Genomic DNA, 25,910 nt, shown 5'->3' with positions numbered 1-25,910 from the left:
ACAGGCAGGAGGGGCGCGAGGAGGCACAAGTCTGCTGTAGACGACTACCCAGCAATTGGTAAGGGTCAGAAGAGAATAGGACCAGACAGAGAAGAGGCCAGCGTCTGGGAGAACGTTGGCAAATTGCAAATGCTCCTCTCCAGCACTTGAGGGAAGAGTCCCTTAGAACGTCGGGACGGATGGGAGGTGTATTCCCCAGTGAGGAGAACTACAGCCCCTCACAGGTACAACCACTGGGGACTGTCCGACGGGAAGTCTTCTGTCTTTACCATTCATCTCTGTGCGTCAGGAGTTGGGGGAAAGGGTCTTTACCCATTCTGAGCCCCTGGTCTTGCCGAGAGAGAAGATGTGTATGCGTGCCTCTAGGAGGGGGAGACTGGGAGCATCAGCCTTGATGTGGCCTGCTCTACTCCTGGGGCGGGGGAAACTCAGGGATCCCTCTGAGTCAGGGAGCCAATGCGTGAGGACCTCCCCACCCACCACCATGGCCAGGCCTTGGCCCTGGCATCTGGTGTGGTGCTAGAGGCTTTTGGCTGAGGAGTCCAGTGTTTAGAAAGGGACCGTGTCCTCACTTCCATACGGATCAGAAGGCAGAGATGTGGGCTGGCCCCTGAGATGAGGTGGCCCTGGGGAGGCATCCCGCCAAGGTTCCCCAAGCACAGCGTCTCCTCTGTGCTGCTGCTGGCGCCCTTCAGACTGTCTCGGGGACTGGTGCCAGCGCCCCTGCCGGCCTGACGAGGGGGAAGCAGCTGGAACCTCAGGGCCTGCGAGGGGCCTGAGTCCCAGAGGGGCCCACCAGCAAGGAGCAGCTCCTACTTTGGGCCACTATGGGGCAGAGAACATTTCCTTCTTTGAGAAATAGGCAGTCCTGGCAATACCTGCCCCCTCCCTTTTTCCTTTTACTGTTCTTTTCCCTTAACTTTTCCAAATGCTGTTTCTCCCCTCCCTTCTCTTCCATTTTGTGGACAGCTCATAAGGAGCCTAAAAGAGACACAGCTTATGTGTATGGATGTGATAATGGAGGGAGGGGTGTGAGGGATGGTCAGGTGGGGGCACCAAGATTGTCAAAAACACCGTTGTCTCCTTCCCCTACCTCCTCGGGCTGTCCTGCCAATGCCTTGCTCGGAGGGCACAACACATCACAACCTTTTAAATGCAAACTTGATGGAGGAAAGAGGTAGAAATGTGGAAAAGAATTAGATCTAGCTATAGGGGGTGTGCAGCAGGAGAAAATGAGCATTTCCTGCTAACTGGAGTGCAGGGCATTTCATTATTAAGCTTCATTACAAGGGGGGAAGAGTGCAGTCTGCCGCTCTGGGGATCCTCGGGCTGTTTTTCTCCCTTCAAAAGTACAGTTGTGTTTAGGTTGGGGGAAGAGGCGGGAATTGCTATTGGTAACTTCACGGAGCACCCGGGGATTTAAAGCCAAGTTTCCGGAGCAAGGTAGGAGAGAGAGGTGGACAGTGGGAGGGTGCTTAGAGGCCTCCCTCATTCTGTGACAATAAGGAAGTGAAAAAGCCCTGGTGAACGTGGGGACCTCACCTCTGGAACTAAGATTGAGGAATTTGGAATGTTAAGAAAAATGTCGATTAGAAACCCTGCCTTCCTGGGAGACCTGATATCTGACTACTTTGACTTTTGAATTCCAAGTCCAAAATGGTAGAATTCCGATGCAGTGCAGTGGTCTGACACAGCTGTTCTGGGGTGCACAGGACCTTGTCCTCTGGGGCCAGGGAAGGGCTGGGGTGTGCTGCCTTCAGCTGGGCCTGGTGGGGGATGCATGTTAACTTCCGTCCAGGCCGAAGGGCGGCTTGGTCCTGTCCGTGGAAGATGATGTGAATCAGTCAGGTGAGCTTGGCTTTACGGTTCCGACTCCTTTTCCTGCCACTGCTGCTCCAGGGCTCTTGTCCAAAGTATAATCCGTCCCAAGAGAATTCTGATCTGGAGTGCTTGCTCAAAGAAGTGACTTGTCTAGGTTTTGCCTAGTCATTTGGATTATCTGGTGTTCAGTGTTCTCAGGGAAGCTGAGAGAAGATACATTTTGTCATGGGAGAATTTCTTCCCATGGCCGTGGTACCAAGTGCAGGGGTACAAAATCTCATTTAGAATCCGTGCTAGTTGTGACTTCATCAGAGACCTGGAGGTTTTGCTTTCTCCCAAACTATCCTTTGCTTTTACCACAAGTCTCTGCTTCGCTCAGCCTCCCTGAGGACTTTCAGTACACAGGCTGTCTTCTGGGGCTGGTAGACCTAATTCCTTATGGAGGCCTAGTCCCTTCGTTCAGTGGCCTGGGACTTCCCCGGTGACTGGGTGAACTTGGGACTTAGGAGCTCACCTATAGGAGGTGCTATTTCCTCCCCCCACTCCCACTTCCCTCCATTTCTGCCCCCTCCCAAAGAGGAAAAGTATCCTTCTGCACTTCCCACTTCCCAAAGAAGAGGAGACTCAGATCAATGATCTGAGGAGCTGAGTAATAGGTAGCCAGCACTGCTTTTTGATTTGCAGGTGAAGGATCTCAGCCTTTGCATTCCCGGCTCTGTGTGTATCTGTCCCCTGTCTCTGAGCCCATGCATCTGAAAGTGTGTGTCAGGGTAGCAAGAAGATTCCTTGGTCTCTGGGTGCCCCACCCCCACCCCAAGCAAGAGCTCTTCTGAGATGATACACATGGGTTCCTCTGCCTTTCGCTTTCCTGACTTGTGTTGATGTCCCTGCTTCTTCTGGGACAGCATCACCTCAAGAAGGCACCTCAGCATAAGTGAGTGCCCACGTGTGTGGCTTCCTTTGTTTTCTTTTCCCTGGAGCATGAAGGGAGGGCTGGGAACCTGGTCATGGAGTTTTTGGCAGCCCCTGTGTTGCCTGAAGTTCTCTTGTCCCTCTAGCTTATCTTTTGCCCAGGCTTCTCCTTGGGATTTCTCTTCTCTGTGAATTTTCCTCCTACTGGTGGCAGCAGGCAAGGAAATGTTTTCTGGAAGAAGCTGTGCTCTTCTCAAGCGAGTCCCAGCAGGTGGCCCACTGTGGGCGTGTGGGAGAATGCCGAACCTGAGCCGAGAACGCAGGAGCCGAGGAGTTGGCAGAGGGCCGAGGCCTGTGCGGGATGCAGCTGACCTGAGGCTTCCGAGCAGTTTATCATCAGGGTCGAAACTCTGGCTTTTCCACAGAAGGAGCAGAATGTTGGGAGGGGGATGGGAAGTTGGTTTTCTCTGTCAGCTGCTAACAGTGTCCAGTATTTGGCACGGGCACCGAGTAGCAATGAAAGCCTGAAGTGAGGGGGGCACCCAGCCAGTAAATCAGGAACCCAAACCACTGTCAAGTGTGTTTGCAAATTTGTGACACTTGTTTTCATTCTTCTAAAAGATTTGTATCCCATCCCACGTGGCTTAGTGGGAAAGATAGGAAACTTCTAATCAAAGGAGCTTTTTGGTATCCTCATGTTTTTTCAAAGAGAAAAATCAATGCTTTTTATAGTTGGTGATTTCAAAAATGCATGATAAAATCATGCCACCAGAAAATATCTGTTTCAGAGCAAGCATTGGGGAGGGCGGCATGTGGGGTTTGGGCTAAACTTGAGGAAATGGGTGGACTGCGCAGGGAGCTGCTTAGGGAGGGGCTCCCAGGTCCAGTGTCTTCTAAATGGCCTCTGTGAAAACCTCTCCTATGCCAGAGAGCTGTGAGAATAGTCCTTCCACTCATCCTCTAAGGTGGCAGGACCAGGAAAGGTCTGGAGTTCATGTTCAGAGGCCCAGGGGAAGGGAGCTAACCAGAGGTAGAATGACCTGTGGGTGAGGCCTCTCATCCTAGAGATAATGAAGAAAACAAATAAGTTACGGTCTCCATTGGCATCTCCTCCGCACATTGTAGGGGGCCTTGCCTGAGGCTGGGGCCAGGAGGACCTGATTCTTGGGAAGACGTAGACTCTGGCAGCCCCTGGTGTTAAGCTTCCATTTGAAAGCTGTGCATATTTGTGATGGGCAGGACTGCATGGGTATGTGTGGACCTGGGGAGCTTGAGGTCCTAGAGTTTTATGCTAGGACTGAAGCCATATTTGTGCCCCATCTCTAACCACCCCTACCAAGAGGTAAAAACAAAACAAATGACAAACAACCGAAAAACTCCCCTCCAGGCCTCTTGGGACCAACTCTGGCTCCACTGGGACTTGAAGTCTCAGAAGGAGGGATGCTAGATATTAGGTGCTGTGGGATCCCTGTTGGCTATTTATGATCTGAATCCTGGGTTTGAAATTAATTGGATTGCAGAAACAACTTTTATTATTTTTTCAAACCAACTAAATACCCCAAAACCAAAATTTAAAACTCCCAAACTTTTCATCCTTTTCCCTTTCCTTGTGGCTTTATTTGCTGGGTAGTGAAAAGTGCTTTCCCCGGCCTCCTTTGGGTTGCCACGCTGAACAAAGTGAGAAACCCAGGGAAGGAGGAAGCTGGTGCCAAAAGGTCTGGCTGTTGCCCCCCCAGCTCTGCATCCCCTGGCCTGCCCCAGCCGCCCCACCATCTGGGCCGCAGCCCAAACAAGCAAAGGCGCCTTGACCAACAACAAGCCCTAGCTTTGTTGTGCCTGTGGGGGAACTGCTTTCTGGAGCCCAGGGATCTCCTCTGAGAACCACCTGTGCCTCCCGGCCTCCTGCCTGGCCTGGGCCTTCTGGCACCTGGGGCCCCCACATTCCAGCCAGCAGGCTGATGGCAGAGTGAGGGACGAGAGAGGACGAAGGGGGCCATGGTCAGTTTAAAGGGGGCACAGATTCCATTCTGCCCCTTCAGGGCCCCTGGTTGGCTCGGAATTTCCTGTGGCCCTGGCCAGGTTAAATTTGTCCTGTCTGTCATCAGCACTGACAGTAGCTTTCTGAAGTGGTCTACAGAATGGGGACCGTGAGCCCAAGGTCTCCCCTCTTGCCTAGTTCTTGGTGCTTCAGGAGCGGAGTGATGTAGGTTCCCTTTGCAGGCTCCTTCTTGCTGGGGAGTCCCCAGTGTGTCTGTGCTGCGTGGCCAGCGGGGAGGACAGTGATGGCAGCTAAATGCTGAGCGCTGTGCTGAGCACTTTATGGTTCCTTTAATCCTCCGAGACAGGTACTGTCCTCACCCCCTGTTTACAAGGAGGGAAACTGAGGCCCAAGAGAGCTTCATGAACATGCTTGAAGTCAAATCTGGTAATTGAGGCACTCGGGTTGAGCCCTTACATCTGATTCCAGAGTTCTTGCTTTCTAGCTACTGTGCAACACTGCCTTCCCTGCCTTGGGAGCAGGGGGCCTGAGCCCCCTTTGGGATTAGAACTTGTGGATGGTCTTGAATTTCTTCTGATTTTTTTTTTTTTTAATGTTAATTGAAGATTTGACTCTCTGGCTGGACCTTAAGCTGCCTCAGGGCAGGCGTCTGTGAGTTTTTTTTTTCCTGATCCCCCTGGCACCCGTAGCACGGGGCTGGCTTGGGTGCGCTTGGGTCCTTGTGGAAGGAATGAGGCCCCCTGTCTGCCTCCGGTTCAGGAATGACCCAGGCAAGGCCTTGTTCTGTGAGAGGGGCGGTCAGTCCCAGAGCAAGAGCTCTCATCTGAGGGCAGAGGGCGGCCTGGGTAGGTGGGACCCGGGACTGATGAGGGGCAGTAGAAGATGGGGCAGTAGAAGCCAGGCCAGATGCGACTGGAGTCAGGCCAGCTGTTGGGAGCAACAAGCTGCTTGTCCCCTGCTGGTGGTTGGTCTGCACTGCTCCCAGAGGGAAGAGGCCGTTTCAGGAATAGCGGGGTGTGAGGGGAGGGTCTGCTTTCATGTGTCTGAACTGTGGCTGTTTGGACTAGCCACCCTTTGCTTTGTAGACTCTTCTGTAGAGAATCACTTTGAACCTCTCTTGCCAGGGCTTGAGGGCGGGAATGGTAGGTAGTTCAAGCAGCGAGGCTGGGAAAGACCAGGGTGTCAGTAGCATGAGCTATTGTAATAGTACTCGGGGCTAGATCTCAGTGCTGGGTGAACGGGCACATTTGACCTGACCACCTCCTCTAAGCCACAGGCCGCCCGGCTCCAGCTGCCCCCAGCCACAGTTGTCCCTGGACACAGTTCACCTGGGCTCTTGGACTCCATCGTGTGTGGCCAGGACGGCCGGTGCGGGCCTGGTCCCGCTTCTCTTGGTGGGTCTGAGGGCAGCCGGGAGGCGGGGCTGCAGAGAGTGGCCTGTGCGGTGGGCAGTTCAGCTTTGTTCTTTTTCCTCAGCCCCGGGTTCTGCTGGATTGGAGTGTTAGTAGTGGAGTAGCCCTGGAGACGATCTGCTTCGGTTTGCGGACAGGGCTCTGAAGGTCTGCGTCAAAGGCAAGAGGGTTGGAGGCCACACAGGCGGGCTCCCTGCATCCCCTACTTCTGCTTACATGGAAGAGCCCCCGCCCCATTTCCAGTTTTATAAATCTGTCAGAGATGGTAGCTCTCACGAGTATTCTGTCACCTTTTTAACAAGTTACAAAACATGTTCTGTTTCCCATTTTACAGACGAGAAGTGTGAGGCCCCAGGAGGTTATAGGCTTGCCCAAGGTGAGCCAGCTTGTGAGCAGCTGAGCCGGCACTGGACGCTGGCCTCCTGCATCCCAGCTCCTGGTCCTTCCCGGGTGCTGTGTGCCTGTGTGCCTGGGTGCCTGCGCTGGCCTGGGTCCTGGGTATTCTCGCCTGGCAACGATCTCAACTCCTCATTCTCTCTCTCACCCATGCACAGCTCATGTATCAACCAGGCTGTCTGTTTCTCGTTCTCAGTTTTTCATTCTTTGAAGAACTGCTTCTTTCTCTCCTGGGTCTAGGATCAGGGCTCTCCTAAGGGCTGGTCGTGAGAGGCTGGCAGACCTGTTTGCTGCTGGCTCAGTGGTTATTTCCACTGCCGGAGCCCACATTTCTGGCCTTTGGACACCTCAGCGCTGACCCCAGATAAGCCCTGTGCTGCCTGTCATCCTGGGCCTCTCTAGCCTTAAGCCGCCCTGAGCAGAGGGCTGTTTTTCCTCTGCTTCGCTGGGCGGGAGGGGCGACGCTGGCAGCAACGGCAGACATAAGTGTTCCAGAGGCCCTGGGTCTTCCTGTCTCGGCCCCCAGGAGAGTCTCCTTCCCTAAAGCTTCCCGACTCGGAGGTGTCCGTGAAGGCCCAAATGTAATGTGAGCTCCAGCCCCAGGGCCTCTGGGGACAGCTGGACAGACACAGCACTGTGGCCCTCGGGTCCCCCTGGTCCTGCCCCAGCTCGGTCCACCACCTTTCCCTATTCTTTGCGTCATAAATGCAGGCTGTGGTACTAGGTACAAGTCAACAGTCTCGTCTTGCGTGCCTCCACCTCCCAGAAAGCTAGCTGTCTGGGGCCACTGGCCCTGCCTGGAAGACTCGGATTGGGTGGGTGATGATGTAGGTCCCTCGTCCAGGCCCCACTCCCAGCTGCCCCCACCAGCTCTGGGCTGGCTCACCATGGGGCCCAATTCAGAGGCCTCTTTTGTTTGACTTGCATAGAGCAGCCTGGCTCACCATTCCCACATGCCGAACTTTCCCTACCATTCACTGGGAAGGCTGAAAAGCCCTCAGCTAATTGCGTTGGGCTGAAAATTACCACTTCCCTGCGTTCCCCTGCTGCTGAGGACATTTGTGTCACTGCTGTATTTAGGGGGAACAAAGGCCCCCTGTGGGGAGAGCCCAGGTACGAGTGTGGGATGGGGAGAATAATTGCAGTCTCTCCAGGTGAAAGCCCCTGTTAAACTTCAGTAAGTCAGTTAGGCTGGGGGGGAGGGCAGAGACCCCCATGATAAACTGTTCCCACCAAGCAATTAAAGAAAATCATCTTAGCTTTGAGGAGAGAAACTGCTTATTAGAAATTTTGTGGGTCTCCCCCCTTCCCTACCCCTGCCCCTCCCTTGGGATGAAACAACAAAACGCCTTCCTCAATAGAAGTGTTTCTCCTCCTACTACTCATTGTGTGGCCTGAAAGCACTTACCGGGCAGGAGGGCAGAGGGAGGGACAGAGACAGGCCGAAGGGGGCAGAAAATGGCAGGGGCTTAACACCTGGGCTGACTAAACATCACAACTTTGGGTAGAGACTCTGGGCACAGCGCTTACACAGGTTGTGTGGCAGGGTATCTATGGGTGGGACGTGAGTGTGTCCACTGACCTGCTGTCCCGTCCTCATTAGGAGTGGAAACATCAAGCTGTGGTGGTGGGTGTGTCTGTGTGATTATGTGTGTGGCATCCTGGGTGCCGCCTTACCGAGGGGAGCAAACACAGGCTGTGTGTGTGTGTGCGCGCGTGTGTGTGCGTGCGCGTGTGTGCACTTACATGTGTCTTCTCAGCCAAGGGTGGCAAGGCCAAGACAACCCAGCTGGGCCTGCACCTCTTTCCAAGGCTGTGACTGGGCCCATGTTCTCTCTCCTCCCAGGAGCCAAATACCAGCACCTGGGAGGTGAGCCATGACATAGCTTTCGACCTCGGACAGTCCGGCCGCTGAGCTGAATGGCCAGCAGCCACCTACTGGGCCTGGGCTAGGAATGGGCTGGAGGGGAGTGATGGACGGACATGCTAATCTCCATAGTGTTCTGCCCCACATTGCTTGGGTGGGGGTGAGGTGTGGAGACTCAGCAGGAAAGAAATCAGCGGCCTGGCACGTACTTTCTTGGTATCTGACTTGGCTAATAGAGCATACGGTGGGAGTCTCCAGTTGGCAAACCCCCCCACCCCCAATCTCTGATGGGAAACAGAAGGTGGAAAGACAAGGTGATCTGATCTTATCTAGGGAAGATGGGAGGGAGGGAGGTAGACTTTTCTATCAGGAGTCTATCATTTGGTAATTTATAGGTGCATATGCACGTGTGTACCCCCAGATCACAGGTAGCATAGGTACCACACCCCGCCCTGCCCCAAATCTTGGTACTTCAGGGGAGGGCCTGGTGGCGCTGATGGTGGGCATGGCACCGAGTCAGGTACTGTCCTGGCCTCAGCGCTTCCCTGTGGCTCATGATTATTATTATTGGAACATTATTCCACTGTTCCAAAGAGGTGAAATTAAACATCGAGGGGTTGACTTTTCCCAGAAAACAAATATGCCAAGTTATTTGCCTACCAAGGGGCCTTAGGAGGTAGAATTTGGTGCCTACAGGCTGGCAGTGGGGAGGTGAGGGCTGTTGACAAAGTCCTGAGCCGGAGTGGGGAGGGGAGGCTTTAGGGAGAGCAGGGGCTGGTTGGAATTTGGGGGGCTCAGGGAGGGTGTGGAATAGCTCAGAGAAACAGGAATGGGGGCGCTGTTCACTGTGACAGGCTTCACACAGTGGCTACCTGTAAGGACATGGGTCTTCAGAGGAACATGTCACGTTTTGTTTCAGATTTTTTTATATAGATAGACTAGGTAGACACACATCAGCACATTCACGTGTCTATTTACGGACTATATGGTGATGTATTTATAAAGTTTTTATACGACATATGATATCATTTATTATTTTATGCTCCAGAATGTGGTTTTCCGTGAGTGGGCCTTGGTTTCTTCATACCTGATTTCTGATTTATGACTTTAGGTGGCTTCCTGACCTAGGTCCAGATTCATTAAAAAGAAGGAGCGGGGGGCGCCTGGGTGGCTCAGTTGTTGAGCGTCTGCCTTCGGCTCAGGTCATGATCTTAGCGTCCTGGGATCGAGCCCCGCACTGGGCTCCCTGCTCTGCGGGAAGCCTGCTTCTCCCTCTCCCACTTCCCCTGCTTGTGTTCCCTCTCTCGCTGTGTCTCTCTCTGTCGAATAAATAAGATCTTAAAAAAAAAAAAAAAAAACGAGTGGGTTTTTGGGGACTGTTTGAAGTATGTGTGGAGTTCGTTTTATTTGTTTTTTTTTTTTTTTAAGATTTTATTTATTTGAGAGAGAGAGAACGAGCACACAAGCAGGGGGAGTGGCAGAGGGAGTGGGAGAAGCAGGCTCCCCCCCTGAGCAAGGAGCCCTATGCAGGGCTTGATCCCAGGACCCTGGGATCATGACCTGAGCTGAAGGCAGGTGCTTTTAACCGACTGAGCCACCCAGGCACCCCTTTGCTTTTTGTTTTTTAAGAAAAAGTTGTACCTGCGATGTGTGGGTTTCCTGCTTGGTCCCTCCTGCATTTGGTGTGTCCCTTTAGAGGGATCCAGCGGTGGAATATTTGAGTTTGCGCATATGGCCAGATCTGTTTTCCCCTTGTGTTGGGAGCTGTTAGTACTGAGTCAGGGTGGGAAGAGAGAAAAGGAGCTGTGACAAAGGGGTTGCTTGGGGTTACAAAGTTTTACTTTCGTGTGTATATGTGTGTGTTTATTTTTAAATTTTTAATCTTGAAAACTCTCAAACACACACAAAGAGAACATAGAATCAACTTCCACATTCTCATCTCCATCTTACCAGTTGTTCTGTGTGCATCTGTAATTCAGGTCTGATCGATGCTGGGACCCCCATCTTTAAATGAGCCACGCCCTCAGGGTGCTAGCGCTCCAGGGATCCAGGTGCTGGCCCGGGAGAGGTGCCTTGTGGGTGCTGGCCAAACTTGTACTCAGTCTGTCAGGAAGGATCCAAGAGGCCAAATCTCCTAAGATCAGGGCTTTCTGCCTTCAAAAGGATGATCCAGTCTTTCAAGCACATCTTCATTATCTATTCTTTTTTAAAAAAAAATTTTTTTTAAAGTAAGCTCTATGCCCAGTGTGGGGCTTGAACTCACCACCCCAAGATCAAAAGTCGTGTGCTCTTTTCGACTGAGCCAGCAAGACGCCTTTATTATCTGATCTTGTCCACCCTTTGCTGGGAGTGGGAGAGTAGACTTTTTCCTGGCCCTCTCCTTGGGCCTCAGGGTATGAGAACACTTCATCCCCTTTCAAAGTTACAGTCCAGCCTATGCTGTCCTGCTTTATCAGCTCTCGTGGTAGTCACACCAGCTATTGACTTCACGGTTGTGGTGTCCTTAGCCAGGCCTCACGGTGTGCAGTAGGTGCCTGGCAAAGCCTGTTGTGCATCTGTCAGTGAGAAACAGTCAGATGGGGGAGAAGCTCAGTAGCTACTGAACAGAGGCTCTGTGGTGGTCAGGACACAGTGGTTGTAAGTGACAGAAACCAAGTCCACATGAACTTAAATAAAGCTGGGAATGTTTGGCTCATGAAATCCAAGAGTAAAGCTGAGCCACCAAGCCAAAGGAGGAGCACAAATACAGCTGGGCTCAGGAGTGGCTGGACCCAGACAGAGGCCACAGTGCTGCCAGGACTTTATCCTTTTGGGGTACTCATCTTTGTTTCTTCCTCGACCTCTGCACCTTTCTTTCCCCAGCTTACCAGCTTGTTCTGGAGGCTACCAAGAGCCCCTGAATTTGGCAACTCATGGTTGAAGTCATGGAGAGTGACTGGCTTCCCCAAAATCCCAGGGCAGAGACTCATTGGCCCAGCTTGGGTCAGCTGCCTACCCCTTGATCCATTAACTGTGGCCAAGGAGGAAGTCTCTCAGGAATCACCCATATGGAGGGAGATTGTAGGGCGATAGAACAATTGGTGTCTATTTTCATAAAGGCCAAATTACTCCATGACATCTGGCCCTAAAGTGTCTATGTGAATGGCATTAGTATGTGGATGGTGACCAAGCTCAGAGCCTTGACCACCAGCTCTCAAACCAAGAGTCTGGAGAGAACTGTTAAACTAGAGCCTCTTGCTTCCTCTTCCTCACTTTCACATTTTTTTAAAAAAGATTTTATTTATTTATTTGAGAGAGAGACACAGATAGTGGGCCGGGAGGAGAAGGAGAAGCAGGCTCCCTGCTGAGCAGGGAGCACGATGCGGGGCTCGATCCCAGAACCCCAGGATCATGACCCCAGCCAAAGGCAGACGCCTAACCGACTGAGCCACCCAGGCACGCCTCACTTTATTACTGATCTGCTGATGAGAGATTCCTCCTCTCTAAGCTGTTAATAGAGTCCTTACAAAAACCTGCCGCTTTCTTAACATGACCTGCACAGGGGAAAGGACCTGGCTGTGGATATGTGAGCTTAGACAGATGAACAGTGAGTGGCCCAGTGTCGTGCCAGTGGGGCAGAGAGAGAGAGTCTGGGATGACAGACTCTGACCTGGCTGAGCCTCCTACAGAGGGCAGCGACTAGCAGGAGGCCTGAATGATGCTCAAGGAGTACAGTTTACCTTGCAGAATAGGATAGAAGACAGACTCCTGCCTCTCCTCTCCTGTGCCAGGGTCAGGAGGGCAGGAACAAAGTTCAGATCAGATTCCTGCTGCTGCTAACTGATCTGGAAATGAGGGGGATTCTTAGAACTTTGCCTTCCTGGAAAGCCCTGTAATGGAAGTCTGGCGGGAAAGGACTTCAGTTGCCTTTTCTACCATCCCCCGCTTCCCACTGCCCCCTGTAATGTAGGCCTCGGTCTGTGTGGCCAAAGCAAGGACTCTGGGGCCCTTTCGTCCCGTTAGAAGGAGCGGACACGAGGTACTGGTTGGGTTTGCACACCACGGTCTGCTGCTGGCCCTCCTCTACAATGGAGCCCTTCTTTCTCGAGGGACAGGCTTCCCCTCCTGTGTACACAGACACCTCTCGTTGCTTCTTGTCATGGGCTGTACTTCTGAAGCCCTGCCGTGCATACTTCATGATGCCTAGCAGGCCCTACTGGCCGGTCGGCCTCCACGACACCCCCTTCCCTCTCCAACTCCCCGCCTCCCCCCGCCAGCTTTCAGGGTGATGGTGGAACATGCCACAGCAGTCAGACAAGGTTGAGGAGTGGAGAGCTTCTCCTGCCCTTCTCCCAGCTTGTTTGGGTGAAAGGGAAGTGGTCCCGGGATGTGGATGGTGGCGGTGAATCTATAGGTCAACATTCCCACCCTCTGCTTGCGTGTTTTTAGTTTGCTGGGTGTCACTGTGGGACTCTCTTTCATCGGTGTGTCACTAGGGCTTCTCTTACTTTAAGCCTTGCTAGAGTTACGAGGCCATTGGAGGAGGAAAGGCCACTCAGTCTTGTGGCGGGTCATGTGTATGGGCTCTCCTGACCTTTGTTTATCAGAAAGCACCTCTTTCTAGAAGGTTGATTGTGCTTTGATGCTTGTCACATGAATATGACATTGGTGCTTCTCACATGGATGCTTATGGAATATTGAGAATAAAAAGGAGAGCCAGGTCCATCTCTAGGGAGTCCATTGCTGGGCCTAAATATGACAGCAGGTCACGGATGTAAGGCCTCAGGATCGTGGATCACAGATTTTTCTTTGACCTGACCTCATGTCTCTTCTCTGTTGGTGTTATAAGTACTTAATGCCCCTGCCCAAATCTGGATTAACTCTGAATTTTGAGGTCCCTCTGTGGTTTGTTAATGTGAGTATGTTTAGAAAGAATCAGATTATATATATATATTTTAAGATTTTATATATTTATTTGACAGCGAGAGAGGGAACACAATCGGGGAGTGGGAGAGGGAAAAGCAGGCTTCCCGCGGAGCAGGGAGCCCAATGCGGGACTCGATCCCAGGACCCTGGGATCATGACCTGAGCCGAAGGCAGACGCTTAACAACTGAGCCACCCAGGTGCCCCAAGAATCAGATTTTAAAATAAACGTGTTAAGTTTATGTCCGGCTTATCTGAGCAGTTCTCCAGGCGAGCTGTGCTCTCCTCTTTGTTTGTTTGTGAAGCCCCAGTTGATCCTAATGGTTTTCATCCTCACACCTCATGCCCCTCTTCAGATGCCAGCCACTCATGTTCATCAGCAAACCTGAAAAAACACCAGAGCTTGTCTGGCCTCAGTGCAGATGGTCAGGTGTTTTTCTAGGAGAGATCCTTAGAAGAGACTTGCTGGATTGAGGGATGAATGCATTTGAAAGTTTTTAGATGCTGCCAGTTGCCCTCCAGTTGGACAGTATCAGAATATATACACCCACAAACAATGTACACAATTAGCTATTTCCTCTTAGACTTATCAGTACTGGGTAATATCAGGTGGGTTTTTTTTTTTTTTTTAAGATTTAAAACAAATTTTTTAAAAGATTTTATTTATTTGAGAGAGAGACAGATAGTGACAGAGATTGTGAGAGAGAGCACAAGTGGGGAGGAGAGGGAGAAGCAGGCTCCCGCCGAACAGGGAGCCTTACTTGGGACTCAGTCCCGGGACCCCAGGATCATGACCTGAGCCGAAGGCAGACGCTTAACCGACTGAGCCGCCCAGGCGCCCCAAGATTTATTTATTTTAGAGAGAGTGTGTGTGCATGAGTGTGAGCGAGCAGGGGGGAGGGGCAGTGGGAGAAGCAGACTCCTTGCTGAGCAGGGAGTGAGACATGGGGCTCTATCCCAGGACCCTGAGATCACAACCTGAGCTGAAACCAAGAGTCGGTCACTTAATTGACCAAGTCACCCAGGTGTTTTGTTTTTTGAAAATTTTGTTTTTAAGAAAATTTTTGCTTCTCTCATAGGTAAAAAAAAATGATCTAATTTTGGGAGTGGTTATAGAAGTGTGATTATGAGCTGGACTTAAGCACGCCTGGCTGAGGTCAAGTCCTGAATCCTTCCACGTACTAGTTGTGTGACCTTGGTGAATTATGTAACCTCTCTATTCTTCAATTTCCTCATCTGTGAAAGGGGAATGACACTGGCAGTTAATACCTCATAATAACTTAAAAAAAAACCTTTTTCTTATGGAAATTTCAAAATATATAGCAGTAGAATAATTGCCAATTCTTGGTCAATCCTTCTGTTTCAGTACGCCCCACACACTATCCCTTCTGTAGTTTTGTGACGCAAACATCATATAAATAAACATTTCAGTGTGTATTCTGAAAGATGGTGATGCTTTAAAACTTTAACTACCATATTGTTTTTATATCTGGAAACTATCATCAAATATGTAGGAGTATCTTAAGGGTTAAATGAATGAATATACATATATAATGAGCTTAGAACAGTGCCTGGTATGCAGTAAAATGCTCTAGAAGCGAATGTAGCCATTGTCACTGTTGGTCTAACTTGTAATTCTTTGATTACTAGAAGGTTTACATCATGTTCCTTGGCCATGTGTATTTTTTTTTTATAAATTATTAAAAATTTTTGCTCACTGGGGCAGGGGCTCCCTGCTTGCTCAGCGGGAAGCCTGCTTCTCCCTCTCCTGCTCCCCCTGCTTGTGTTCCCTCTCTCGCTGTCTCTATCAAGTGAATAAATAAAATCTTTAAAAAATATATATTTTTTGCTCCTTAATCTATCTTTTCCCCTTGTGACTTACAAGATTTCTTGATATGGGGGTGCCTGGGTGGCTCAGTTAGTTGGGTGTCTGCCTTTGGCTTGGCTCATGATCCCAGAGTCTTGGGATTGAACCCCACATCGGGCTCCCCTGCTGCTCCCTCTGCCCCTCACCCTGCCCACTCTCTCTCGCTTTCAAATAAATAAATAAAATCTTTAAAAAAAAGATTTCTTGATATGTCCTGCATATGAACATTTTTTTTTTTTAAAGATTTTATTTATTTATTTGACAGAGAGAGAGATAGCGAGAGCAGGAACACAAGCAGGGGGGAGTGGGAGAGGGAGAAGCAGGCTTCCCGCGGAGCAGGGAGCCTGATGCGGGACTCGATCCCAGGACCCTGGGATCATGACCTGAGCCAAAGGCAGACGCTTAACAACTGAGCCACCCAGACGCCCTGAACGTTTTGATTATTATATATATTTGGTAATTCCTTTCAGCCGACGTTGATAGTGTCTTCTGTCACGTGGAAGTTTGGTTGTTTGGAGAAGAGTTCTGTCCTCTTTACCTTTATGGACTCAGAGTTCTGTTTCTGCTTAAGAATGTCTTTCCCACTCCAAGATTGTAAAAGTATCTTCCTACATTTTCTTCTAATACTTTTATGGTCTTTCATGTAGTTTTTGAAAAGTTTTCTCCCCTTAATCCAGCTGGAATTGAGGTCTGCTCTGAGGTAGTGCTCTAATATTTTCTTTCCAAACGTGTGTTTTGTGGTGTCTCTACCCTTTACTGATTGGTTCAGTCTGTCTTGACTGTCTTTAAAAGCCATGTTTAGGGGGTTGCCTGGGTGGCTTAGTCAATTAAGCGACTGCCTTCAGCTCAGGTGATTATTCCCCGGTCCTGGGATTGAGCCCCATATCAGGCTCCCTGCTCTGCCCCCGGGGGGGGGGGGGGTGCTGCTTCTCCCTCTGCCCGCCCCTCCCCCTGCTTGTGCGTGCACATGCTCTCTCTCAAAGAAATAAAATCTTAAAAAAAAAAAAAAAAAGCCATGTTTAGGATTTACTAATTCCTTACAAATACATGGGTATAACTTTGGATTCTTATTCTAATCCATTGACCTATTCCAGCATGAACATCATACTGCAGCATTAGAGTATGTTTGATATCTGGTAGAACAACTTCTTTCTTGGGGTGCCTGGCTGGCTCAGTCAGTGGAGCATGTGACTCTTGATCTCAGAGTTTTGAGTTCAAGCCCCACACTGGGAATAGAGATTACTTAAAAAATATATATTTTTTAAAGATTTATTTATTTTAGGGACGCCTGGGTGGCTCAGTCGGTTAAGCGTCTGCCTTCGGCTCAGGTCATGATCCCAGGGTCCTGGGATCGAGTCCCGCGTCGGGCTCCCTGCTCCGCGGGGAGCCTGCTTCTCCCTCTGCCTCTGCCTCTCTCTCTCTCTCTCATGAATAAATAAATAAAATCTTTAAAAAAAATTTATTTATTTTAGAGAGAGAGTGAGTGTGCCCAAGTTGGTGGAGGGGCAGAGGGGGAGAGAGAGAGAGAGAATCTCAGGTAGAGAGATTCCACTAAGAGCAGAGACTGAGGCAGGCCTTGATCCAGCAACCGTGAGGTCATGACCTGAGCCGAAGACACCCAACCAACTGAGCCACCAGGTGCCCCCAAAATAAAATCTTAAAAAAAAAAACAAAAACACAAACCTTCACTGGAACATAGTGCCATTTCTTCCTCTTGGGATCGGGTGGAGCAGTTCTTGTGTTTAGAGGCCATGCAGGTGGACCCCTTCTTTAAAAAATATTTCTTGATTATTCTTGTACATTTCCACTTCCAGATGAATTTTAGAATCAATTGATTAAGTAAAAAATCTTGTTTGGATGGGACTATTGAATTTATTGATTAATTAAGGAAGAAGTGACAGTTTTATTTTATTTGTTTTTGAGAAGTGACAGTTTTAGATCTTGAGACTTGCCTATCCGGGAACATGGTATATCTTTCTACATATTCAGCAATTCTGTGACCTTCAGTAAAGCTTTATAGTTTGGTTTTATTTTTTTTAATATGCGCCTGTCTTGTTTTCTGTTGGTGGTGGTTTAGGGTTTTTGTTAGGTTTATTCTTGGCTATTTTACAACTTTTAAATTCTTTTTTTGTGAATGGATTTCTAGTTACATTTTGGTTGGTGATTGCTGGTGTATAATAATAGCTGATGTCTGCAGGTATTTGCTGTGTTCCACATACCACTTAAGTAGCCTATCTCCTATCATTTTTACAACAAGCCCATGCCTAAGCTATATTATTTCTATCTCACAGATAAAGAAGCTGGTTATCAGAGAAGTTAAATACCTCGTCCAAGTTCATGTACTTACTAGCTGGTAGAGCCAGGAGCCCCGAGGCTGTGTGCACAGCATGCTAACCCTGCTATTCACTATAATAGTTTATTCAGTTTTGGATCTTCTCAGTAGGCAATTATATTGTCTGCAAATAATGACCATCTTGATCTCGTGCCATGCCTCTTATTGGGCACACAGTTGTGTGAGTCTTACGTCATCATTTCTCAGTCAGTCCAACCCAGCCAGCTTGTGCTTCACTGGAACATAGTGCCATTTCTTCCTCTTGGGATCAGGTGGAGCAGTTCTTGTGTTTAGAGGCCATGCAGGTGGAAAATAGAGCATAGAAGCCCTTCTCCGTGCAGCCCCCAACACATCTTGTTTAATTCATAGATTGTACAGTGACTTCTTGTTTTTGGTGTCCTTAATTTTTCCTGTTACTCTGTTCTTCCATTGTAACAGGTTTGTGAGTTCCTACTTCTTGAGTGGAATGTGTGCATTTGGGAAGAGCTACCTCAAGATTCCTCTTCTCTAACCTGGGCCAGGATCTTGCATCCTTTTTCGGACTGAGTTTTTTACATTGGTTAAAATGGAAAATGACCACGTGTGTTTCTTTGGAGGCATTTTCCAGCTGTAGGACTGCCCTCATCCATGGAGTGGTGGCAAACTTGTTTTGTTGGTCGTTGTTTGTTAGGGTTGCAGTGGGAATGTGAACACTGGAACCCAGCCTCTGGTCACTCTTGTCTAGAGCCTGACCTTCAAGGTGACCACTTATACCATCCTGTCTTGATGCACTTGAACTAAGAGAGGCTTGGGGGGGGGTGGGTGTGGGTGTGACTGAGCGGTGTTCTGGGCCTCCCCCGGCTGTTGGAGTCAGGAGTTGCTCTTGCTTGCAAATGGCTTGTGCCTAGTTGGGAGACAGAGGCCAGTGGAGCCCCTCACTTCAGATCTGGGCTCCCTGACTAACCTTGGGCCACTGGTCAGTCCCAAAGCTTCAGTCCAAGGTGTACCGGGGCCCCTGTTGCTGCCACCTGCTCTAGCAGGAGGCTCTCTATTGGGTCTACCTGCTCTTGGCCACGAGTCAGTAGACAGGAGTCCGGTTATGTTGTGTTTTCCCTTACAAGGCATAAATACAGTTTTCTCTTTAAAAATTAGTGCCTGCTCATTAAAGAAGATTTGGAAAATTTAAAAGAAAGAATTGCTAATTACTCTGCTGCCCAAACATAATCACTGAGCATCTTAGCATGTTTCTTTCCACTCTTTCCTTTTCTATGCACAGGCTTTAAAAAAAGCAGTTGTTATTAAGGCTGTTTGTCCTCTACTTTTTTTCTTATAATAGTGTCCTGAGCATCTTGCCTGTACTGCTTGGGAGCATCATTTTAAATGACTGTGTAATATTCCATTAAGTAGATGGACCATCATTTACTTAACGTCTTTTTGGTCTTGACCCCTTGGAGGACTCCTTTCTCTGTTAACACATTTTGGTTCAATAATCCATGAAGTTGGCTAAACTCCCTTTTGGATTGATATTTTCTGTCTCTGCCATTTCTTTGAGATAATGTGAAACGGACCTTCTTTTTATTTGCCTTAAGCTTGGCGCATTCAAGCTTCAGATAGGCCTCTTGGTCTCATTACCCTTTGGTTTGATGAACACAGTTGTATTTACTGTCCCCTCCCTGGTCCTACAGCTTTGGTTCTGGGCACCCCCCAGCCCTTACAGGCAGGTGCTCCTGTGGACGGTAGGCCCCCCCGTGAGCTCCTGCCCCATCACCGATGTGCCTCTCAGCCTTGTGGTCCGTGTACAGCATTCAGGAGGAGGTTTCCCCAGCTGCAGTGTGGGATGTTTGCCCAAAAGAGAACAACATTTCTTTGCCTCTCTCCCTCTTTTTTTTTTTTTTTCCTTTCCAGACACATACATTTCCCTTCCCGTTGGGTGGCCCAGGGTGCCCCATTGGCTGGATCTGGGGAGCTGGCTGCCTTACACTTCCACGGCCCCGGCCTGTGTCTCTCCCTTCTCCCCTTCCTGACTTCCCTTGCCCTCGTGCTCCCACCCCGCGGGCCCTCCCTCGCCGTGCTGTCACGGCGCTCCTGCTCCCGGCTGCCCTGGCCCAGCCCGTTTCGGTGACCTCCGCGCTGCATTCCTGCTCGGGGACCGAGCCGTCGTAATGATGGCGGTGGCGCAGGTTAGCAGATGGCGGCCGCAGCAATGAGACCTGACATGTTCTAATGACTCCCTCCTTCCCAGCCTTGGAGCAGCCGGGGTTTCCTTGAGGCATTTTCGGAGGGGGCCACGGGAACTCGGGGGGACCCCAGGTGCCGATGGGGCCCGTGACCTTTGCCGCTATAATATCAGTGTTTCACAAGCAGGGCGGTTCGGGAGCCCACTTGCAGCCCATCAAAAATTGATTTAATTGCAATTTTTCCTCCAATTAGGAGCACTGGAGCCTGACTAATTGGAGTAATAGAGAGTAATAAGGCTCAGATAAAAAGCCTTCCTCGGCGGCCTTTGTATCTCGTGTCAGTGCCTGTCAGAGGTCAGAGAGCTTGCATATTCTATTAGGCAGCCCGGCCTTCATTTGTACAAATTAGTTTACCCAACAGTAATTAAAATGCCAATGCGGGTTGAAGAGAACTGAATACACTTGATGGGCATGTTGGTGACTGATGTGACAGCTCTGGTGGCCTCCCTTGCCAAAGTGTGTCAGGCGCGGCTCAGAGGCGGCCGGGGCCCGGGCCGGCTGGGTGGCTCCGGGCCAGCCACAGGGCACAGCTGCGAAGCACGCCCCTCTGCCGCTGGGCCGCTCGGCCGCCCCTTTCTTCTTCCAGGTGGAGCCGTTGGTTCAGTTGTCCGTTTGTTCATCCGACAAGCACTCGAGGTCTCAGGCGGTGTCTGGCATCATGCGAGGTGCGGCGAGAGAAGGCACCGGGCCAGGCCCTGGCTCAGATCCCGGCTCTGCTCGTGGCTCCTTGTGGGAGCCATGGGCCTCAGTTTTCTGGCCTGTAAAATAGGGCCAGTGGTATCTGCTGCACTGGGTTATGAGGATTGGATGGGATGAGGTTTTTGAAACCCTTCCTCAGAAGCTAGCACATAGCAAGTGCTCAGCAAATGACGAGTGTCATTAAGAGGCCCTAAAGGAGGGGTGCCTGGGCAGCTCAGTGGGTTAAGCGACTGCCTTCGGCTCAAATCATGATCCCGGGGTCCTGGGATCAAGCCCCACGTCGGGCTCCCTGCTCAACGGGGAGCCTGCTTCTCCCTCTGCCAGCCGCTCCCCCTGCTTGTGCTCGCTCTCTCTGTCAAAGAAATAAAATCTTTAAAAAAAAAAAAAAAAAAGAGGCCCTAAAGGAGCCTACCTTCTTCCCGGCCTGCTCATGCCTGAGTAATTTCCCTTCTTCCCTCCTCCTCTCTTCTGGTTCTTGTTGTTTTCCATTCCTCAATTTGAGTACCAGAACCCCTGATGCTCCTGGGGTCTCTCTCTGATGTGGGGGCTCCTGCATCATCTTCTTGGGCCTGAGGATGATCTCTGTGATGCCAGGTTTGCTTGAGCTGGGACCAGGGGGCCAGGAAGGTAGGTCGGGAATCTGGACAAGGTCTGGGGCAAGGTGGGACATGGGAGGAGCCTAGCTTCCGATAGGGGCTTTCTCATCTGAAGAGAGTAGAGTTTATAGAATCAGAATGACATTTATTTATTTTTTAAAAGATTTTATTTATTTGAGAGAGCAAGAGAGAGATTGAGAGCATAAGTGGGGAGAGGCAGAGGAGAAACAGACTCCCCACTGAGCGGGGCTCGATCCCAGGACCCTGAGATCATGACCTGAGCCAAAGGTGGATGCTTAACCGACTGAGCCACCCAGGCGCCCCAGAATCAGAATGACTCTTAGACCCTCAAGCTGAGAGAGTGTGTGTGCTTGTACAAGAATGTGTGTGTTTGGACATTAATGTGTAGGTACTGTTGGTACTTCTCATCTATAATCTGGTTGTGGTGCTTATGAGGGATTTCACTTCCCCAACGATGTGGGACTGTGGCATGTGTCCTTCAGGTCTGAGTCTGGTGATGTGGGAGTTATTTAGGAAGCAGAGGGACCTCTTCACAGCTCCTAGGTCTAGCTTCCCCGGCCTTGTCGGCTGTGAGCTCCACAGGGCCCTTTCGGTCCAATTCCACAGACTTGGACCAAGTACCTCTTCTAGGCCAGGCCCTGTGCCGGGCACCAGAGGACACAGGAGCCACCAGATGGTCCATGATCTCAAAGGGAAGATGGAGAGATAACCCCCAAAATACCATGTGTCCCCTGAGGGTAAGATAAAGCCTGGTAGAGACTCGGAAGAAGGCTGGTCAAGTCCCCTGGGGAGCCAGCAGCTTCTGCTTCAGCATGGGTTTGCCGTCCCTGTTCCTAGGACACCCCTAAGAACAAGATGGGACTGAGGGCAAAAGCCATTTGACTCTTCTTATCGTTCTGAGGAGAGCTGGCTTTTTCCGTAACTTCAGACTCTAAGTTGAGATGATAGCAAAGACCTTTTAACGGGTCAGACCCCCGGAGTAGTCTCTTGGGAGGCACCATCGAAGGGGTAGTGCGTGTGTCCGTTTAGGGTGCCTCCGAGCATTTGTTGGGAACTTCGGGCCCGCGGGGCGCAGGGCCGGGCACGGTGAGGGCGTGGACCATCTGCTGGCGGACGAAGGTGGACTGCTGCCCGTGGAGGCCGCGAGATGGCCTGGTGGAGGCTGAGCTCGTGGGGGCAGGAGGCCTCCTGCGAGGCGCACATCCCACCCCACCGGCTCCTAAGGTTGGGAGCACCTTATCCAGTGCGGCTCTGGGGAGGGGAGCAAGTGTGCAGAGGGAGTTGATGAAAATCCCTGGGAGCCTGGCTGGCACTTCGTTTTCCCTTCTTGAACGGTGGGAACCATAGCTTCTATCTGGTGAACTTACCGTGTGGTGGGAAGCATCCTTCGGGCGTCCCAGGACCGCGAGTTCCGTCTTCTCTCGCGCTCCACGTGTCTCCTACGCTTGGGCAAGACTGCACGTGGGCACACCCTTCTCATCTCCCGACCCTGGATGTGGCTGGTCTGTGGCTTTTGCCTGATGCCTCCTGAAGTCCATGGAAAGTGGAGTGTGAGGCAGGGAGCGAGCGTGGCCACAAGCAGGGAGGAATAGTGGGAGGTGTGCAGGGCCGTGTCTGCAGCCAGCTTCACCCCCGTGAGTCCTGGCCGTCCCCATGGTGTGGGCGTGAGGCCCGGTGTGTGTCCCCAGCGGAACCTGGCTCCCAGGCTGCTTGACTGCTGCTTACGGGGCTTGTACCGAGTGTTAAATTGGATTACACGCTCAGGTCCCCCTGTGTGCCGGGTGGGGGTTGGGGGGGCTCTCTACTTTCCTTCGTTCTCTTCCTCCCTGCACCACAGGGTTGGGCAAGGGAAGAGGGCGGCTTTTGGAAAGCAACGTTTCTGGGTGCTGTGTCCAGGTGATCATGACAGGCCTTTGTGTGGCGTGAAGGTGAGAGGCACTCCTGCCGGTGGCAGATGGACGGGGCCGGGGTGGGGGTGGGGGGCAGGAATAGAGAGGGACGGGGGTCCCAGGAGAAGGCGCTTGTGGCCCCACCCCAGCCTTCTGGGAGCTGTTGGGAGTGGCAGATTCAGGTTCAGGGGCTTCCTCCCCTTCCCCTCATCTCAGCTTACCTCGTCACTAGTTAAGACTGTGGCCGGTCAGAGGCCTGCCGCAGGCCTCCCTGGATGTCTGTGCATCCTCGCTGGCGCCCCTCACCTGGCCTGCACCCCTCACCTGGCCTGCACGCCTCGAAAGTCTGAAGGGCCCAATTGCCCGCTCGAATGCTTTCCAAGTGGCTATTATGTTTCCATCCCAAGGTAATTGGCTTTACCAGTTATTAATGGATTACTCTCAAGAGAAAAATGTGGAGGGGAGGGAGGTGAGGACAACCTCTCCTGGCTTTGTAATTCGGGGCTTCCGTGTCCAGTGGCTGGGAGTCACTCGGGGCAGGACAGAGTGGCTGCTTTGGCTGCCATTCCAGTGGAGTGGTCGCTGGCACTCCCGGGGGTCGGGAGGAAGCCGGGATGATGGAGCATGTCCCAGGAGGAAGTCTTGGCTTGAGGCATGGAAGCCCCAGGATGGCTCATGTGGCCTTTTTTATCAGCTCGGGGTTGAAAAACAGACACCTGCCGTGCAATTTGGATTGTCCATCAGTGGCTTGGCCAATGCCTGCCCCCATCAGCAACTGCAGGCCACCTCCCCCACCCCCCACCCCACCCCCCACCGCCCCCTCCAAAGCCTCTGTCTTCTGCAGAGCCCTCGCTACAGAACTGTGTCTGCCCGCTGACCTGCTTAGGACCAGAGAGCCACAGGTGCTGGGCAGGGCCAGGGCGGATGGGCCAACGGGTCATTAGTCTGTCTAGCCCCCTCCCCCCAGCGCCCGACCTGTAGGGACAAGGCCCTTATCCAGCCCCAGGGCTCCTGAGTGACACAACTGCTTTCAGCTCTCCTGCTCCGGGTTAGGGGTTCCAGCTGGAGTTCCAGCTGGGGTTCCCGCCAGCATCCCTCCCCACCCAGCAAGTCCTCCACCAAGGCGTGGTCTGGCACCCAGGTCCCAGGTGTGGCCCTGGGGCTCACCAGCCTGGCTCACAGCGCAGAGCTTGCCCACCTGCCTTGTGCCTCCACCTAAAAATGGAGCTGCACATGGCATGTGTTGAACTTCTTAGGGGTTTGAGAGTTACTCTGGGGAAGTAGTGTCACTGTGCTCTGAACTCCGCCGCCTGCCACCCCCCGCTCCACAGCAGCGGCGCCCCCACCCCCTCGCCCCGGCCCTTGGCGTGCTCTCCTCCCGGCCTCGCGCACCAGCACACCCGCAGTTACTGGCCTTTGATGGTTCGCTCTGCGCACTTCGGTGCCGTTACGTCTGCCCTGGGCTTGCAGCCCGTTACCTAGCTCTTACCGCCTTCAGCAGTGCCCCCCAATCACTCTGACCTCTGACCAGGGCCTCCTCTTCCCCTCCCCAACAGCCTGTTCCCGGGGGGCCTTTTCTGCAGCCTGACAGGCCTGCCCTCTCTTGGCCTGAGGGTTGCACATGTAGAGATGTGGTGTTCTGGCGGGCAGAGACCACAGGACCTTTCTGAGCGGCGAGCTCCCCTGTCCTTTCACCTGTGGGGGTCCCTGGGGGCTTGTAGACCTCCCCGCACTTCCAGTCGTCTTCCTGCAGCTTCTCCGACACGCCCCCCCCCCCAAACCTTCTCTTGTCCTGGCTCCACTCCGTGATCCCCGGAGAACGAGCACTGCACTTGGAGCTCTGTCGCCGTCCCCACCACAGGTTCTGACAAGCCCGTCCTGACTCTGCTCTCCTTTTGTTTGGCAGCTCTTTTGTGACCGGGACGGCTTGTTGTGGGCACTTCTCACCCCTGAGAATCTGGGACCTCAACAGGTAAGAGATTCCTGAGCCACTGTGGCTTCCCATGGGGGTGGGGCTGGAGCAGCCAGGGAGGCACAGCAAAGACCGTCCGGCCCACCTGCCCCGTTGGCCACCAGGTGGCCCAGGAGGAGGCTGGGAAGCACCGGGCCCACGACCCACTGACCACCTCCAAGGTGCACGCGCTCTCCTGGCCTCGTTAGAGTTAGCTTGGGAAACTGTTGGAAGGAATTTGTAATAGGTAAATAATTTCACTTAGAAATTAGGATAACAGCAACCATTTGGATTTGCGATACTTTTTCTCTAAGGAGTGTCTGATTATGTGGCTACATAAAATCCCATCTATCCTAAAATAAAGATTTCGGAAGTGACCTACAGATCCATAAAAAGAATTATACAGAACAGTTAAAATACATCCAGGTTTTATTCACAATTCTCTGCCTTGGCAGGCTTGACACATTCCCGTCGGATTATCTACCATTCTGATGAGCTTTTGTCTTGTTTTTTTAGCTTTTTATTTTGAAATAATTATAGATTCATAAGAAGTTCCCAAAATAGGACAGCAAGGTACCTGTGTAACATTAGATAATATATAGGATAATACATAATACAAATCAGAACCAGGAAATCGACATTGGTATAATCCACAGAACTTTATTTAGATTGTAGTCATTTCTGTGTGTGTGTGTGTGTGTGTAGTTCTGTGCAATTTTATCCCATGTGTAGATTCACATTACTGTTACCACAGTTAGGATACGGAACTGTTGGAACCATCACTTGCCCCGTCACAGTCACACCGTCTACCTGCCATCCCCTCTGGCACTCCCTCTTGTCCCTAACATCTGGCAACCACTATGTGTTCTCCGTCTCTATAATTGTATCAGTTTGAAAGCATTATATAAATTGAGTAATGTACGTAACCTTTTGAGATTTGCTTCCCCCCAGTGTAAGCGTCATGAGAGCATACGGTAGTTGCGCCGAGAGGGCTTTACTCGAGGTTGCTCGGTAGTGGTCCCTGGTGGG

The 25,910-nt window shown here is 51.3% G+C and overlaps 1 protein-coding gene across 1 annotated transcript in view; it reads left to right on the top strand.

Moving 5' to 3' along the window:
- FBXW4 (F-box and WD repeat domain containing 4) overlaps positions 1-25,910 on the top strand; it is an 81,244-nt gene that overhangs the window by 43,337 nt on the left and 11,997 nt on the right. The window contains exon 6 of the mRNA XM_021699734.2: positions 24,837-24,902. Within this exon, the coding sequence (XP_021555409.2) occupies positions 24,837-24,902 (66 nt within the window). The remainder of the gene's footprint in view (positions 1-24,836; positions 24,903-25,910) is intronic.

This window comes from Neomonachus schauinslandi, chromosome 6, assembly GCF_002201575.2.
Source record: "Neomonachus schauinslandi chromosome 6, ASM220157v2, whole genome shotgun sequence".
Taxonomy (NCBI): domain Eukaryota; kingdom Metazoa; phylum Chordata; class Mammalia; order Carnivora; family Phocidae; genus Neomonachus; species Neomonachus schauinslandi.
Note: the sequence above shows the minus strand (reverse complement) of the source record. Positions and strands in the feature narration are given on the sequence as shown.